Source organism: Chanos chanos, chromosome 12, assembly GCF_902362185.1.
Source record: "Chanos chanos chromosome 12, fChaCha1.1, whole genome shotgun sequence".
NCBI lineage: Eukaryota > Metazoa > Chordata > Actinopteri > Gonorynchiformes > Chanidae > Chanos > Chanos chanos.
Window position 1 is genome coordinate 16,060,390 of NC_044506.1, and position 18,329 is coordinate 16,078,718.

General features: G+C 40.9%; 1 protein-coding gene across 1 annotated transcript in view; it reads right to left on the reverse strand.

Annotated features, from left to right (window-relative positions):
- Positions 1-18,329, reverse strand: part of vps50 (VPS50 subunit of EARP/GARPII complex) — an 87,889-nt gene that overhangs the window by 19,552 nt on the left and 50,008 nt on the right. Inside the window, exons 19-22 of the mRNA XM_030788894.1 lie at positions 17,102-17,220; positions 15,436-15,542; positions 13,857-13,978; positions 10,244-10,324 (exon numbers count right to left, since the gene is read on the reverse strand). Of these exons, the coding sequence (XP_030644754.1) occupies positions 10,244-10,324; positions 13,857-13,978; positions 15,436-15,542; positions 17,102-17,220 (429 nt within the window). The remainder of the gene's footprint in view (positions 1-10,243; positions 10,325-13,856; positions 13,979-15,435; positions 15,543-17,101; positions 17,221-18,329) is intronic.

The following is an 18,329-nucleotide window of genomic DNA, read 5'->3' on the forward strand; positions in this document are numbered from 1 at the left end:
AAAACTATTTACATTGCTGGAATATTTTCTTGGAAGCATAAAGTTGGACTAAAATTGTGAATTTGAGTAATAAAGACACACACGCACGTGCACACATACACATACATGCACATGCAAAAAGGGGGAGGGGGGCAAGAAAGAAGTAGTGAGCACGCAAGTCTGAAATGAGAGAAAATACCATGACATTCATCTGTCGTTTCCATGGCGCTGACAGTTCTCAGGTATACGCTACATATCTATTTTGGCGAAGAAAGTGATTACCAACAGAGTCTTCATTTGCTTAATGCAGCGCAAAAGATTCACATCGGTTTTCAAGACCCTCGCAAAGCCGTTCATGGGAAACCCGGTCTGATTATTCATTACACATTTCAACTAGTTCAACACTCAGTCGACTGCCAAAAAGAAAAATGGAACAAAGCGAAGAAAGAATCCTATGCTGACATTTAATACAGTATTACAAATTCAAATGACATAAAATTATACTTTACACAATTATGCAAAGTTGGTTAATCCTCTGCGAGACTGACATGAGAAGAGAAAAAATGAGTGAAGTTCTAAAACCTGGCTCTTTTAAGTTGGGACAGAGAAAACCAAAAGGAGGGGATGTGGAGAAGACAGTTTGGCAGACTGTCTGCTCATATAGAAAAACATAAACCTTAGCAAACAGCTCGGGATTGCAACAGGGCACGCATATGGTTCTGCCTTAGTTCTCAGACAAAAAAAAAAAAGCAAGCTTCAGTTCGGGAGGACAAAATGAATAGAGAAAGAGGAGAAAAAAAAAACTGGCATAAGAACATCGGTGTGCCACTAGTGTATCAATAGGAAAAGAAAAGAAAGAGGAAAAAGTATTTCTGGTTGTAATCATACACATTCAGAGAGATGAACTTTTTTTTAATCTCTCTAATTAAACTTAAAACCTTGGGCGGTAAATGACACACACACACACAATAAAAAAAAAAAAGGGAGAGCAGTCAGGTGGAAGTGTAAGGTTTTGATCCTTTCAAATGTTTTTGTGTGAGAAACACGGCGGTGCAGTCTTACTCAGCCAAAGGAGAGTATGAAGGACAGGTCATGAAATGAATCTACTGCAACCTGGCAAGTGCATTAAAGTCTTCTATGCCAACAAACCTCATCTATCTGTCACGGGAACTAAAACGCCCCAACTGAGAAAAAAAAAAAAAAAGCAAGGACACCTTTAAGTCCTTTTGTTTATCATCAAATAATACACTGCCAAAGAGCAAAAGAAGGTGAGAGAAAAGCATTACAGTCCTTTTCACTGAATTTATCAAAGCATTTGACCTTCCTCTCTCATATTACCATAGCATCCTAAAAAACTGGTCCGTACAACAGAATTGCCACACGCTGGGTGAAGTGGAGGACTTCTTGTAATCTAGAGGGTAACCACATTGAATCTATATGCATATGTAATAATGAATATTGAAGGGCACAGAGGAGAAGCTGACAATGAAAGCTTTTCAATAAGGAGAAAAAAAAAAAAAAGAATGTTCTTCATAATGTTCTCAGCTTATCTGTCAATGATACTCTGGGTGCTTCTGTAGGTGGTGCAGTTATGACAGAAGAGGCCATGCCAGGGAGTGTATATATTGACAAAAATGTGATAGAGGTAACTGAGCATAAAACTGGTAGGCTAGCACCAGATCCAAGAGGGCAGACACTGTCTGGGCAGAGGTGATTCTGGAGTCTAGTTGGAGCCACTTGCCATTAGCCTTGTTGCCTCATCACCATTTCTCACTCTGCCCTGTCAAAGTCTTACAATATCATTATGCAATGCAGGATTTTTGCAAAGATGCCGTGATACGCTACACGGAGCAGAGTGTTCCGTCGCTCAAAATGGTTATTCAGAGCAAATTCATCTCGGAGCTTAATAAAAAAAAAAAAAAAATCAATATTTAATCTGAGGAAGTATTACTTTTCAGGCCCACCCCCCCCCCCCATCCCCCTCCCTATTTTACTCTGTTATAAATAAAAGAGAAAATAAACCATTGTCATTTTGAGCTGCGGATTCAAACTCATTTTAAAAAAGGGGAGAGGAGAAGTAAAAGAAATCAGATAAAACACCGAGCAAGTGCACACAGAGAGGGGGGAAAAAAAAAACCTCTCACACTCTGCTCCGTGAGAATGGAGACCCAAATCTGGTTTCCAGACAGGGAACAAAAAGAGCCAAGAGTAAGGGGTGATACAGGCTAGTGAAGAAGAATATGTTGTATTGTATAGCTAACTTTAATTATCCAAAAAAATGAATGGGAGTAGACCCCAAATGCAATTAATCCTTTCAGGATTCCTCTCCAGTGGCTTTTCAAAGAAGAAGAAGAAGAAGAAAAAAAAGACTCTCCTGATTACGAAGGAAAAAAGGAAAAATCTTACAGACATCTCTTTATAGGCTTGGCCACACCTCCCTCACACACGAGACTCTCAGAATAAGCATATTTCGATTAAGATTAAGAAAGTACAAATTGATGACTGACTTCCTAATTATAATCTTTTGCAAAAGCAAATGACAGTAGATAATGTTGGTGTAATTACAATCTAACATGGCAATACTTAAGAACTTCTACAAGGCCCTGTCAGCGGGACTGTGTAATCGGAAAGGTAGCAAATGCTGACCTAAACATCCTTATAATTATAGATGGATTAAAGTCATTTTATCTGACTTGTACTTTGTCATGTGTACTAAATAATACTATTATAAGACAAGAAATGCATATTCAACCAGGTATTATGCAAAGCGAGCCGCACAACAGGGCTTTGACGAGAATACATTACAGTTTTGATTGGTGGACACCAGAACGGACAAAAGGGGAAAGGACACAAACAGCTCACCAGATTCCCCCTGTTTGATCTCATTTTCAAACTCATTAAATTGTAGTCAGCTTTCAAACTCTGCTGCTGGAAAGGGACACAAAACACAAATAGCTATCTGGCCCACAATGCCCTGTGATTACACAATAACCCAAGGGAGCCCTGAGAGAAATCAGTGTCTCTCGAGGTGCCATAACAAGCGTGGCTCTTACGTCCAGCTGGATCCATAAACCCTCATCTCTCCATGTTCACTCTCAGTCCAATCTTTCCCCCCTCTGGCCAACGCTTTCACCATCTCTTATTAAAATCCTTCTCTTTGTTCCAGTAATGTGTCCCTGTCTGCCCCCCCCCTCCCCAACCAATTCCACTTTCCAATGCCTTTCTTCACATTATCCTTCACTTGCTCAGTCCAAGTCTTTCTCCATTTCCCCAGATTTGTCTTCAGGAAGCCCTAGTCTTCTCCTGACCCCGACAGACTCACACACCATCAGTAATGTAGTCCACCTCCATCTCTCTTCATTCTGTCTCAGCTTCCTGCTCATGCGTGGGAGTGTACAAGTGCACTGTCATACAAATTAACTTGATACTTTTGAGTGTGTGTGTGTGTGTGTGTGTGCGCGTGCGTGTGTGTGTGTGTGTGTGCGTGCGTGCATTTGCTTGTGCGTGCGTGTGTATGTGCGTGTGTGTGCGCGCGTGTGCACGTGCCTGAGTGTGTTTGTGCATGTGTGTGTGTGTGCCAACCCAACCAACCCACTGAGAGAGCAGAGATCGTGTCCTGTGCCTTCTCGGTGTTGTATCTGGCTGTCACTTCCGTTTAGCTGCTGATTCAAATGGTTGTCCTGTCATGTGCTTGGTTAACTACACCCATGCTGAAAACAGGTGGCATTTGCTCCCATAGCCCTGATACAGGGTAGTTACCGGACATAGTACATCAGTCATCAGTTATAGTCATCAGACATAAAAATAAAATCAATTATATTTTAAAATCAGCATTGCAAGCATTTTAGCAATGGAAACAAAAGTTATTTCCAAATGAGGTTTTTGGTATTTTTATGGGATTGGTAATTTTTATCTTACGAACCCAATTTATATATATATATTTTTCCCCCTGTTATTTCAAGTCAGTCGAAGAGATACTGTGGATACAAATAGCGATACTAAGTTCCATGGGCCGGCAGTTACGGTGGAAAATTTTTATATTTGATATTATGATCATAAAAAAGACTTCTGGACGAGGGAGTTATCTCCATTACATTTCCTAGAGAGAGAAAAGGGGGAGGGGGGGCATGCACCATAATGATGGTTCACATCCTCAAATGATCATGTCGCTGCTAAAAAAATGGATGAGGTTCACTGAACGATGTCTTGGATCATGGTCACTGCATCAAAGCTTAAAGTTTATCAGCGCTAGCTAGACTTAATGATTAGAAATTAAGCTCTGGAGCTTTTCTACGAAGCAGAACAACAAAAACTCTGCCAAGAGAAGGATAAAACAAAGATTAGGAATGCTGCATTGATAAATTTGAAAAATTTTTCTGCCAAAGTGGCTAACCAACTGATGTTGTTCCCACCAACATCAAAGTCTGAAATGTGTATTTACTGTTTTCTTTCTTCTTCTTTTTTGTGCTTTATCTTACATGTGCTGGACAGGTCTTAGAGAGGTTATGTTATATTGCCTGGTGGTTTTTAAATGACTTAAAGCTAGAGAACTCAGAAAAGTAGATTATTTGTTGAGAAATTATTATTTTCCCCAACAGTTACTTTAAATACTTTTACTTTAAATTTAAATTAAGTACTTTTACTCAAACGGTTTACTTTAAAATTTCTTATTTTTGTAGGCACTAAAACATAAGGATGAAGCTATCAGTTTTCTGTTTAGGCGGGGGTCTACCAAATTCATTGTTAATATAGGTGAATATCTTCCAGTTAATAGCCACAAAAACATATTTAAGTTATGATCTATTTCATTTCTTCATATTTCATGTCTGTGTTATGTCAATAACATCATGTCAGATTTATATTTTTATCTTACGAGGGATTTCAAATTTCACGAGGAGCTGAATCTATGGAATAGTGGTGAATTATCTTGGCTTTTGAGATCTCCAGCTCCATCACAGACTCATCTGGAAAAGCAAAGCTCTGCTGTGTGAGGTTCTTTTGGCCTGTGGTAGAGGCTCACCCTGCTGAAATATTGCTGTTATTGTTGGGCCCCATTTTGGTACTGGTGGCTAACTTGTTCAAAAGCAGAGATATTTCAGGGCCTGAGTTCTCAGCCTGTGTTTCCAAACAATCTGTCATTGTGCTGGGGAAAAGTGATTGCCTAAAGCCCACACCTTATGAATGGCACTGCCGTCTGTCGATGGATTCATAACGTATATTACAGGGTTGAGGAAAAGCTCACTCAGGCAGAGGAGCTGGAGGGTGGCAGAAGGGGCTTCAGATGAAAGAGTCATCTGAGTTCTGTGAAACAGAACTGTAGTCTGCGCGAAAGGTTTAAAAAAGAAAAAAAAAAGAAACAAAACACCGCGTCAACGCTCCCGTGAAGCTGTTTTGTAAGCCGTATTATTAGTCGGTCGCAACGAAGTTAAAAGTCAGAATTCTAGCAAGTTCTACAAGAAGACCAACATACTCCTTCCATTCACCTCCAATGTCATGTTTACATTTAAGGGTCTTCCCATCTGCCATCTCATTCTTCTACTTTTACTCTGAGGGGAATTTCTGGAGGGCTAGGGCAGCGAAGTCTGCAGGCAATTACTGTCAAGTGTATAGCTTCGGCTGATTCTTCAACCTCCTCTAATATTCCAAATTCGTTTCTCATTAGGGAAGGTGTCAAACGGAATTAGGACTTTCATTTGCATTGAGGCTGTTGTGCTACCCCACAGATCTGCTTACCCCGTGTGTCACATTCTCTTAAGGTTTTTTTTTCTTTCTTTTTTGAAAAAGTAAAGCTCAGGTTGGATTTCCTCAGAGGAGGACCTTTCTGTCACTTCTGCAGGGGGAGAGGAAATTAAATCAGCTGCCCTGTTGAAAACCAATAACTGTAGGTGGCTTTATTTAAATCGTGAGAAGACGAGAGCGACACAAGATTGAAATCAACACATTTCAATTGAATACGACCACACAGTCAGACCAGTTTTCTTTGTCAACAGTCAGTCAATCAAAGAAAACCGTGAATAACTTAAACAACACTTTCTCAGGAGTCCCTGTTCTGCTAAAGAAATTATTTAAAAAGTTGACTTTAGAGAAAATCCAAAAAGAAAACCCCAAACCCCAAAAAACATGCTCTTATGCCTGGAAGTACAGATGAAAGCTGGTGAAAAAAAAACACCCCCCACCCAAAAAAAACCAAGGGTATTTCACTCATCTATTGCAGGCCTTAGTGCTAAGGCTAATTCTACCACTTGCAATGTGGAATATTTAAAGAGCAGACCCAGAACACAGCTATGAAAGACAGACACTGGCGTATTCCTGCAGTAATGCCTGGAGCAGGTCTAAGTCAGCAGGACATCTTATAAACCAGCTCCACATCAAACACAGCAGTTCGCCGTACTATGAGAACACCCTAGGGCTGCCACATTTCAACATTAGCAAGGAGGATACGGATATGGATATTGCTGCCACGTACCGAGTCGGAGAGAGGGCCGTCTGGAGCGACTTAATCAGCGAACGCATTCTCATGCCCAAACACACACCCACAGGCCCCTGAGAACGAATGCTTCAGACTGGGTTACCACCGATGCCAAGCCGTGGCGCGGTGAAACCGCAATACGATCGCGCGCGTAAGTTTAACCGCCAAGCTGTTAGGCAAAAGGACCTCCGCTCGACAGACTGTGGTGTGCCCCGTGGGAGTTTGGCATCATGGACACACGGAGGGTGATCAAGGCTGGATCCAAAAACAGTCCAAGCCACGAACCAAACCAAAGCTTTCGTTCATTCAAAACAGTTAGCGACACTGCACTAAAGCCTACATTTTTCCATTTATGTATCAAATGATTTTGTGGTTGTAAACAAGAGTCTAAATTTATCTGTTTGAGTAAGTGCAGCGAGTGCCATTTTGTGGCTCTGGCAATACGACTTTGACTGGAACCTGTTGTTGTTTGTTTAAAAATTCATGGGCTGTGGTTTGTCTTTTTTCCCCACTGTTTGGAGAGTCCAACATCTGACCTGTGTTAGCAGTGATTATCAAAAAAGTATATTTACTGAGTGTGAGTGTAGTATTAAGGGCTTAAACACACAAATGCATCACTTGTTTGTCAGCACACACAAACACACCGACATACAAAGTAGCCTCCTTCTCCAAGCCACCTGCAGTCACAGTTTATTCGGAGTCCCAGAGCCCAGCAGGTTGGGGAACCCGATATGATCATCAGAGAGAGCTAATCATTAGGCTGCAGCTGTCTTTTGGGGGGGGGGGGGGGGGGGGGGGGTTAGGGAATGCAGGGACTCAAAATCTGATAGAAAACACAGGCAGAACCCAACATTCCCACATGCAGCACAGTGGGCCACAGGTAAATCTGAGACTGGAAAAATACATGAGAAGATGAGCTGTTTCTTTTTTTTTTTTTTCTTTTTTTTTTAAATCTCTGTTCATTTCTAAAGATGTGGGTCAGAGTGACACTCCATGAAAGGCTGACTGAACCTCTGGGACAAGCAGTACAGTAGTACAGGTTTAGGGGAGCAGGGGAGAGAATGATGACTTGGACTGCAAAAAGAAGGGACAGGCGCCGCCTTGTTGCTATGCTCCAATGGGTGACCTGTCATCAACTTCTTGATAAAACTTAGAAACGTCAGACAACAGAAAATGGCAGTGCTAAAATGCTTAAATCCAAAATGAATTGCCTTCATTCATTTTTTTTTTGGGGGGGGGGGGGGTAAAACGTAACTCACTCCATTCTTACTTTTATTTAAAACAAAGTAATGACAGAGCAACAAGTGGGCATTCGATGTGGAAGCACCTAGGTCTACAACTGGACAATGCAGAAAGCAATTAACTCTATATTGTGCTTACAAATGTGCCCTCCCCCTAGATGTGTATAAATAAGCAGAAAAAGGAAGAGTACAGATGCTGGTTCTGGATCTGACTGAATATGGTACATGAGGCAAATCTGTCACTGAAATCACTGGTAACACGAAAAGACAGAAGACCAGTGTACGTCAAATGAAAAACGAAGCAGATATTTGAAGGGAAAAAAAAAAGGACATTTCAGCTGGTGAATGATTTATTGACTTGCTTAGGTAAAAATAGCTTTCAGTGTAGAGAGAGACTAAAAGCTTTTTATTCCATCCATTTATTTCAAATCCATTTCTTGGGAGACAAAAAAAGAAAAAAAAACCCCACTATCGTTCAATATCTAAAAAGGGCCTTCCCTCAGCCGCTGAGGTGATAATGTTTTAAAGAGCTTTTAATTCCTCTGGTGTCCTGACTGGGTCACACAGTCATATAATCAAGCTCATATCCAGATAAAAGCACCTCTCCTTCCTTCTCTCTCATCCTTCACTCCTGCACAAGTACAGAGTCGCGTTCTGCTTGGTAGCGCTTTACGGCTATTCATCTCACTGAAAGGAGCTGGAGCACATTTCATGTGACATAATAGGCCATAGCAGATGCTTGTTGGTCCATAAGGCATTTATGAAACTCCTAGTCCTTCATAATCACATTGTCCTCAAATGAACGATAAATAGCTCCTTACTTTATAGACCACATTTTAATGACATCCACTGTTATACTGAAATGTATATTACATAGCCTGTAGAATACAGTTTACTGATGTACTGTAATTCAGTTATGGGTCATCAAGAAATGGAAACCTCATGATGAAAACAATTTAAGTGTCTTTTTGAGTAAGAGTTTAATTTTGCTTTGCAACAACCCCGCTGACCTTGACTTTTCTCAAAAACTATATCAATACCACGAACCTCTTCAACACTGATACACACACAGAAATACACACACACACGCGCGCGCGCGCACGCACACACATAAATAAATCTAACAAACTGACTGTCACGACCTCAAATGCTCCTGGATAATCTCAAGGGGGGGAAAAAGAGACAGTTGTTCTTAGCAACAAGACCCAAGTGCTGTCAATTCTGCCTAATACGACACGAATGTCAGCCCTGAAGACTCAAGTCTCTCAGAGGCTAAGCTCAGACAACTCGATGATTGAGGCACTGCGTACAGACCAAACAAATAACCCTGACTGTGGGTAGTGCCTTTTAAAGATGTTTCTAAAAGCTTGATGTGTCCTGACAGACAGTCATGACAGGACTGGTACATTTTGAGTCTGAGTCACAAATGATAACCTACTAAAATAATGAGGACTTGATGTCACTGGTCACGGCACAGCATCTGAAATCAGGGTTTGTGTAGTCAACTTTACTTTGAATTCGGTTCTGTCAGATGATTATTGCTGGCTTTGAGACAACCATGAGAAAGTGTTTTTTTTTTTTGACAAATGATATAAACAAATGGAAATTCATTTCCTGGTCAGTTCAGTAGAGAGGAAAAAACACAGCAGTGACACAGGGAGTGTAAGCTTGAGCTTCACAGACTCAGACTGCCAAGGTAGGACACTTGCCAGGAAGCAGGTTGGCAGCGCAGGCAGCAGAAACAAGCGATCAAAATTATTATGCCAGTCTCGCACCCCCAAAACACTGACACCCGCCACCAAATTGTCACCTTCCACAAGTTTATCTTTAGGCTCAGACTTACCTGAAACTTCTTCAGAGAACCCATGACAACTACGAGTGCAGTGAATTCAGAAACCAGGAGGGCTTTGCTCCATTTCAGTGGTTTACTAGTAAAAACCCCTTTCCTGCCCTATCTAAGACTGTGGGGGGAGAATTCTATGGCAGTGAGGGAGGTACTAGACACTATAATGCTGTAATGACTGGCTATTTGCGTGTCTGTACGCGTGTGTGTATGTCTTTGTGTGTGCGTGTGTGTGTGTGTGTGTTGTGTTACAGCCAGTAGGCCATTGCTCCTGGGACGCCTAATGGGGAAAACCATAAAGAGCCCAGAGCATTTATGAAATGAGAGCAGGTCCATTTAATTGTGTTCAGGCTGATTACCCCACCTGTGGGAACGGCTGACTCTGGGCTCAGAGGCCATGAGATGATGGGCTCTGATAAGGGCTGTGTGAACCACTCACTACAATCTTTCCACTCGGCATCGTAAAAAAAGGCTTACGCCCAGACAGACAGACAGACAGAGAGAGTGAGACAGAGAGAGAAAAGGTGTGTGTGTACACATGCATCGGAGACAGACAAGCAAGCGATACAAAACCAGAGAGACCAAAGAAAACAAAAGAGGGGAACAGCAGGTGAGGGGAAAAAAGAGAGAAAAACATTGAGAGAAGTATTTCTAACAGAGGGAGAGAGAAAGAGAAAGAGCATTGCATGATCAGTAGGAATGTCCTCTCACCACGTCAATAAGGCTCTCCTGGATACGGTTCAACGTGGTCCTGAGTCTGCTGCTAATCAGGCCCAGTCCTGATGATTCATACTGCAGAGAGAGAGAGAGAGAGAGAGTAAGAAAAATCATTCATGCACTGTGAGGAGGAGTTGACATATTCCCCAATTGCACAAACATTCAATAACACACACACACGCATATATATATGTGCATATATATATATATATATATATATATATATATATATATATGTATATATATATATATATATATAGGGCTCAGCTCATTGGGAACAGGGCTTGCCTTTTGATTTATGTTCATAGGTAGCAATTTGGTTCTTGGTCGTGGCACATGGGCTATGGTAATTCTATTGAAAATAAAAACACTACTGTTCAGGGAAGATGCTGTCCGATTATAAAAGATGAGTTCACGGTGAGTACAAACGCATAAATTGGGTTTAGCTGGACAACCTTGCAACCAATAAGATGCATTAGCTACGGTCAAATTACAATGATCACTGACTGAAACATTGTAATTGTAATCACCATGGTCACGAAGAAGGCAGGTCTGTCATACAATTACAAAGGACAAGAAAAATGTTCCTACACCTGGGCTTTGAAATTGATTTTAGCTTTTTTTTTTTTTTGAAGAGCACAAGTATTCTCTTGACAGTAAAAAAATTTTTATAGAACAGAAAACTCTCCATGTGCAAAAAAAAAAAAAAAAAAAAAAAAATTGAAAAGGATGGGAAAACAAATTTGTCTCTCATCTTTTACCATCTGGGGCTACTTTCATAGCAACACAGTATCTCAGAAAATAGATGATCTCTCTCATAATCGCATTTGCGTGTATCAATCTCTGGCAAGCGTTGCCATGAAATGCCACATTTTCCATCAATATTTACACCAAGAGACCAAAAAAATACTTGAAGAATAAAACTAAATGAGGTTGGCCTTCATACTAGAAAAGAAAATGTTCTTGCCTTTGTTGAAATTGCACTTTCTGTGATGCAACTTCAAAAAGTCGTAAAAAGAGCATCTAATAATTTGCACTTCATTGAGACTAGACCAGGGTCAATAAATAAGACCAGCATGTGTGTTCAGTCTGTTCATCTAAGTTCTCTGAGATATACTGTGTGTCCATGTGATGAATAGCCTATATTTACAATAATGACGTGTTCCTGTAACACTTCAATCAAACGCTGCAGGTGCATTGAGGGAAAGACGAATCTCCCACTTGGGGTTTGGAGGATATGCAGGCATTTGCTCTAACCCTAGAAAGGCACATTTGATTAAGTCAATCAAGGTCACAAGGACCATCTCAATATGAACTAGAACATTAGATTAGATCTGGAACGAAATCCTGCCGAAGTGTCCCCCTCCAGGAGTAGGATTACCTTTCTCAGGTTTAGACATATAGTTCAGCAGACCATAGCCAGTCCTACTATGTGCACTGTAACTAAAAGTCAATAATCACAATTTATTGCTTAGGTCTGGGCTCTGAGAACACTCTGGACTGTCAAGGGACGAGGGAAAATCCCCGATCGGAGTCTATCACACAAAGCAAAGGACAGAGGATTCTAAGTGACAGAGAACACACAGAATTAGGATGAATACACAGCACATCACAGCAGATGCTTCTTCTAATGACAAGGTGGAAAAGCTAATCTTACCCAGTGGGCAGGGGATGCCTGTTTAGCTGCACCAGGCTCTTTGACCTGAGCAGATGATGATGGTGCAGGCTTAAAATAGAAAAAAAAATGGAATCAAAACAAGTAAACAAAACCAAATAGAAAACAAAACAAAACAAATAAAAGTACTGAAGAATGCAAGACTCTACAAACACAAAAAAACAACATAAGGAGACACTCCAGCTCTGTAGTCGGTATCTGACTTACACATTTATGGGTTTGTTTTTTAGGACATTGTGAATTTTGCGAGGATAGAGAGCGCGTCCTAATGTTTCTTTTATTGAGGTTTTTCAAGAGGAACAATTCGGAATTTTCTCCCTGACAGTGTACGTGCTTCGCGATATTGAGAAATAACAGCTTTGCGTTGTGCAAACAGCATCAGTCTCTTGGAGCCTATTGGACAGATGGCTGTCATGGGGACAATAAAAGTGGAATCTTCTGCTAATGTTCGGGGATTTTTTTTTTTTTTTTTGCAAACTTTCCAGCGGGCCCAATCCTTTAGCGTGACAGCTGCGAGTCTGCTTTTCTCTCCTCTACTATGCAACAGTCACAAAGTGGGACCCAAGAAACCGCCCCCCCTCTGCTGAGCCTTTTCATCATTCGGGAAGGTGATCCATTTTTCCGATAAAGTGCCTGCGTATCTTTCAGATCTCATTCCCCGATTCTTTCCATTCGATGCCTCGAAGGCAAGTTATTAACTTCAAACTGCAAATCTCAAATGCTGGGGCCGATGCATCTTAGCACGTGCGCAATGACAGAGCCAATATTGCCACAGTACACAATGGCATATTACCAACTGGAATATTAATGTTTCTCATTATTCAAGGAAATGGCGTTCCATATAAGCGAGGTCTGAGCGCTCAAACCTATCCACGGGTCTGAGCAGCCGCATGTGTGCGTATCAGTTTTACACGTTTTGCAGACATGGTCAAGGGTAATAGTATTTACATGTCCCAATACACTCTTCAAATAACATCAACTTCAGCAGTTACCCTCAGCTAATGTTCTGTCTTGAGTACATGAAAACACATACATTATGTTCTGAGCTCTCAATTAGTTTCTGTGGTATTTGCACCGTGACTGCTAATGAGAAAAACATCACCTTACCAGGGTATACAGAGAGAGAGAGAGAGAGAGAGAAAGAGAGAGAGAGAGAGAGAGAGAGAGAGAGAGAGAGAAAGAGAGAGGGGTGGTAACCAGCAACTTTGACAAAATCCCGCACTATGGCTCCCACATCAAAGAACATACCCCCACCTTCCACCTCCCCTTTTGAAGACAATCATTTGCTGCTCATCTCTGCTGGCATCTCGGCAGAGTTTATTACCAGCTCCCCCGTGGTTAACACTGTCGCAGAACACAGCTATGCTCATGAGAGAGAAAGAGAGAACCTCTGTGGCATACATTACACAGCCTGAGCTACTGTTAAGGAAGGAGGGAGGGGAGGTGCTTGTGTGACACTGGATCACAAAGCCACAGAGATCAGATCAACTTTTCAACAGATAAGAAATGAGGACCAGATCACGTACAAGGTTCAAAGCCTCGGATACTTCACCAAAGTCAGAGTGAGGTGAGTACTGATTTTATGCCTTACCGAGATCCTCAATGATCCAAAAAAATGCCATTCCCCTACCATTTTGGTATATTTTAATCCAGATAATAATGGTGGTAATTACGGAGAAAAATGTACCCACAGGAATCTGTGGACATATGAGACTGCCAATGAGAGACTGGTTTCATAAACACGGGGTCACATGTTCCCATGCATCAAGCAGGAGAGCAGCAAAAGAACATTAAGGCAAAGCTCATACACACACGACCGATGCATAATTCATTGGATAATGAGAGTCAAAAGCGACGAGCACAGAGAATGAGGACCACAGAACATTACTGAGAGCTCTTGAGGCTTCAGATGAGAGCCAGGCCATTCCATACCATGTCATTCCTCCCAAAGAACGTGTAGACGGCGTACAGGTAGTAGTCAAAGAGCTGAGACATGCAGTGGATGACGTCGAAGGCGATGGGTTTCAGAATGTTCATCATCTGCATGTACTTTCCTGTAACACATAAGACGTCACACATGCGGCTGAATCCACTGCACAGCTTTTGCTCGAAAGCAGTAACACACATTTCATCAATAATTCAACTAGAAACTCTTAAAAAAAAAAAAGGGGGACAAAGGCACAAAAAACAGGGGAAAAAAACAGAGCACAAAAAAGAGGAAAAAAACCCCAAAAAACCAGAGAACCATATCCAGTAAGAAACAGCAGACAAACTTGAAAAACAACAAATATGGCTTTTCAAATGAAAAAACAAACAAACAAGCAAGCCTAGAGAAGTAAACTACAATCAGTGACCTACAATCTAGCCTTATCTTGCCTGAAATCTTTTAATTTTCCAGTCGTCAGTGTATCAGATGAGTCTTGAGAGAATTCATCATATGACAAAAGATGTTCCCCAGTCAATCATAATAGAATAGAACCCCCTGAGGGAGAGCATCTCTCATTACTGTTTAATCATTGACCAGTGCTTTTACATGCACTTTGGGGAGAGCGAATTTGATTTGCAAAAAAAGTAATAAAGAATAAGTACGGAATACGAGTGAGTAATAAGGTTAAGATTGAATCACTGCTGATGAATGGTAGGACAACTCCACCCTATCCACATTTGTGCTGAGGCAAGAACTTCTGTACCTGGTTTACAACAAGCTTTTCTATTGCTTGTCAACAGTACAAGATCGCTACAACACAATGAGAACTATAATGAGGGAAGTAGTCAGGAAATATCACAAAACTTTATTTTATTGTTAAAATAAAAATTGTAGTTCAGTGCGCATGACTTCAGCCTATATGACAATGGAAAAAATTCTTTTTGGAGAGAAAGTTAGCTCAAAAATTAATTAGCAGAATGGAGTATGATTACACCTGTCCTAACTCTGAGAACTGACGAAAGTTTCTTGATCTCTGACCACATTATCTTCCCTTTAAAATGTAGCTCACATTAATGTATCATCCAAAACTTTTCCTTTCTGAAGAACAAAGCTGTTTAACAGCCTATTGAATACTTAGCGCTCTGCTAATCCACTTAGAATAATTCACATTACGCTACGCGCCAGTGAAGGCTGACTTTGACGACCAAAGAAAAAAAAAAAAAAAAAAAAGAAACCCCCAAAAATGGTGATATCAGAAAGCGAGTGAGCACTTTGCTGTGGAGAACGATGGTCCTCTCTTTCACTTAAGCTGGGGAAGGTTTAAACTAATGACCCAGTCCATTGTTTCAGGCACTGACGTCAGACCAGCACCAAAATTACACCGAAGAGATGGGCGGTCACATGTGTTCAACAGAGCTAATAACTCCACGCCGAATCAGATCACACACCTAAGTCATTGACCATCGCAAATCAGCTATTAACTCATTAATTGACAGGGCCAGTGGAGGTCCCTCACACAGGGGTCGTCTGCGTCATCGCTTTGACCATCTTAAATGGATTTCGAGTTAGGTGCCAATTACTCACCGACTAGCCGGATTACATTCAGGGTGGTGTTGGTTAGGATGGGGGCGTTGGCTTTGTTCAGGTTGTAGTCCGACCTCTTCCTGCTGCGGAGAGTTTCTCTGGATACACTGATTAACCAGAGAGGGGGAAGGGGAGACAGTGGTGGCGAGATAGACAGGTGAAGGTCACGCCTTACCTCTGGGCTTAGATTCGGAAAATCACTTCATTAATTTATATTTTGTTTTTGCCCCAGCTTAAACTGGGTCTCAGATATAGAAAGCAGCAATTCAAACTTGTAACTCAACTACCCAACTGTCATCTAGACATTCACTCATCAATGTCACTGTAATTCTCTTATCTCGCCTTAATTAATTCTCAGGTGAGTGAGTGTTTAGTGAACTGTATGATTAGCATTTCCAAACAGGACTTGAGAAACTGAAAACACTAATGGCCTTGGTACAGCATTATATGAAGTACTGTACAAGTCATCACAAAAATTTAGAAGCTAAATGGACAATGTGACAAATGGTTACAAAAACATCAACACAGTAACATTTTGTTGCATGTAATACTTAGCATGTATGGTGATAGAAACTTCATTATTCAAATAAGCATGACAAAATAAAAGTCTCTGAACAGCTGGTGGTCTGATAAAGTTTGGTGTGACAATGTGAAACAAATAAACTGGTTCAGAGCACAGAAGCACCGTCTCTTATCTTAATAAGCCAGAGAAAAGATGAAAGCAAGAATATTAAATATTCATTATCGTTTACGGCTTAATGAGTCCTCTAATTAGTGTCATGATTTACGATGTATGTATCACTCTGCTTTTGGTGGTGGCCACAAAAAAACAACCACAGGCTTACATTAGAAAGCAAAGATATCACCGTTTACAAACTCTATATTCCACAATGCCACCAAGCACTGTTTTCTAATGGAACAGTTTTCCATTCAAACCATTAACGATGCAAAGTATTTCTAAATGCAGGCCACATGTGTTATGGGCTAATTCCATACTAGATAATTAAGCCTCTTTTTCTCTGCAAAGAGTATAATGATAGTCTGTCTGTTGATATACGCAGAATGGGAATTCATTTCACAGCAGTAAGGGTAATGGCTATTTAAGGTTTTTTATTTCAATAGGATGTCCAAATTCTTCTCATCCCTTGTAGGGGTTCCATCATTTTATTACAGTTGGGGCATTCCTTAGAGACAGCTACTTTATGATTGATTTTCAGCAATGTCGGTATCCCAGTATTAAGGGGGAAAACAAAGAGCATTCTGACTGCAGTTAACCTTAAGCTATTCCGAATTTGATGACCTAAATTCTACCTGAGGTAAGCTAATATGACAGAACCCACAGCAAAAAAATAAAACCATATTGAGACGGCGGTGCTTTTTGTTTGGCACATCCAAGGGCCATTTATTTAAGTTACGTAAAAACTTTACACAGGCTTAGGTGTGGAAAGAATGTGGTATTTTCAAACGATGCCAATTTTGATTTTTTTACGACTTAATAAACTCTTATCGTGGCGCCCGCGGACTGTTATGTGATCGCGGCCCAGCGTAGGCATATAGAAAGTTACCTTTCGCTCACAAACGTTTTAATGACAGATTAACAGCCAAAGACAAGCGTTAACGATTCAAAATAAAAAAAAAAAAAATTGGCTGAGTTGTTCTGACTAACCTCTTCACGGGGATGTCACCTGTCTGCTCATCCACGTAGTCTTGCTTCAGTTCTTCAGGCACATCGCTGTCACTGTCGTAGTCCTGATACACGTTCTTCTCCAGCTCGTCCGACTCGTACTGCGGGCAGCCAAAACGAGGAGGCGGCGGTCAGAGAAACAGGGTCAGAGAACGGCCATCTGACTGCGGGATAAGCTCGAGCCCACGCATCATTCTCACACTTGCAGCCGCACGCACACAAACTTAATGTTCCTGTACAGTGTAAACATCTGCTGGCTTTTATTACATCTTTTCAATTCACTGGCTCGCCTATCCGCTTTCTCTCATTTATGAGCTGCGCGTTGACATGGTTCTGATGTTTAGGTGTGAGGAACTGTGAATTGTGTTTTCATAAAGACTTTCCCATGATAATGAAAAAAAGTGTGGCTTCATAGGATCGTTGACATTAAATCACAAATATCTTTCTTACCTCATATCTCAAATGTAAGTCATGTTTTCAAAAGACTGCTCCACAGTTTACAATTTCTTCTTGTTACTGTTGGTTATATGTTGATGTAATTAATCTCATGCAAATGCAAGTCTGTCTGGTGAAGATGTTTGTTGATTTTCTACAGATAAAACCTGGACTAGCTGGCCAGGCTGGACACAGCATAGCCTGCACTCAGTACTCATGGTCCACACGTTGTTGTTGTTTTTTTTAAACACTCCACTATAACCACTCTCTGGGTACAATTTCCTCTTTCAAGGGCTATAGACTAGAACGATCTAAACGTGTTGTTTATTTTCATTGCATCATGATCTCATCTGAAATGTCAAGCACATCAAAATCACTAATAGCGTGGTGTAAACTGGGCACGCAGATGCGCTGCCCTCCATAAAGATCAGTTATGATTCTCTTGAGACAGTTATGAGGACTATAAAGCACTTAGCGCTCAAAAATAATGATGTCCAACTTAATTACTGCCCCTATTTATTTTGGAATTTGGATAATAACTCACTGTGGCATTGATAATGATACGTGTGAAGAGATTAAACTTTTCTCCGGTTTGATGGCACATTACATTATATAAAACTAGGGCATAATAATTAAAAGGCAGCAGGGCCCTTTGTTGGACATGAGTGTTTGCAAAGTACTCACAAATCCTACAGTAGAAAGACAGATAGACTGACAGACAGATAGACTGACAGACAGATAGACTGATAGACAGACAGACAGACAGACAGATAGA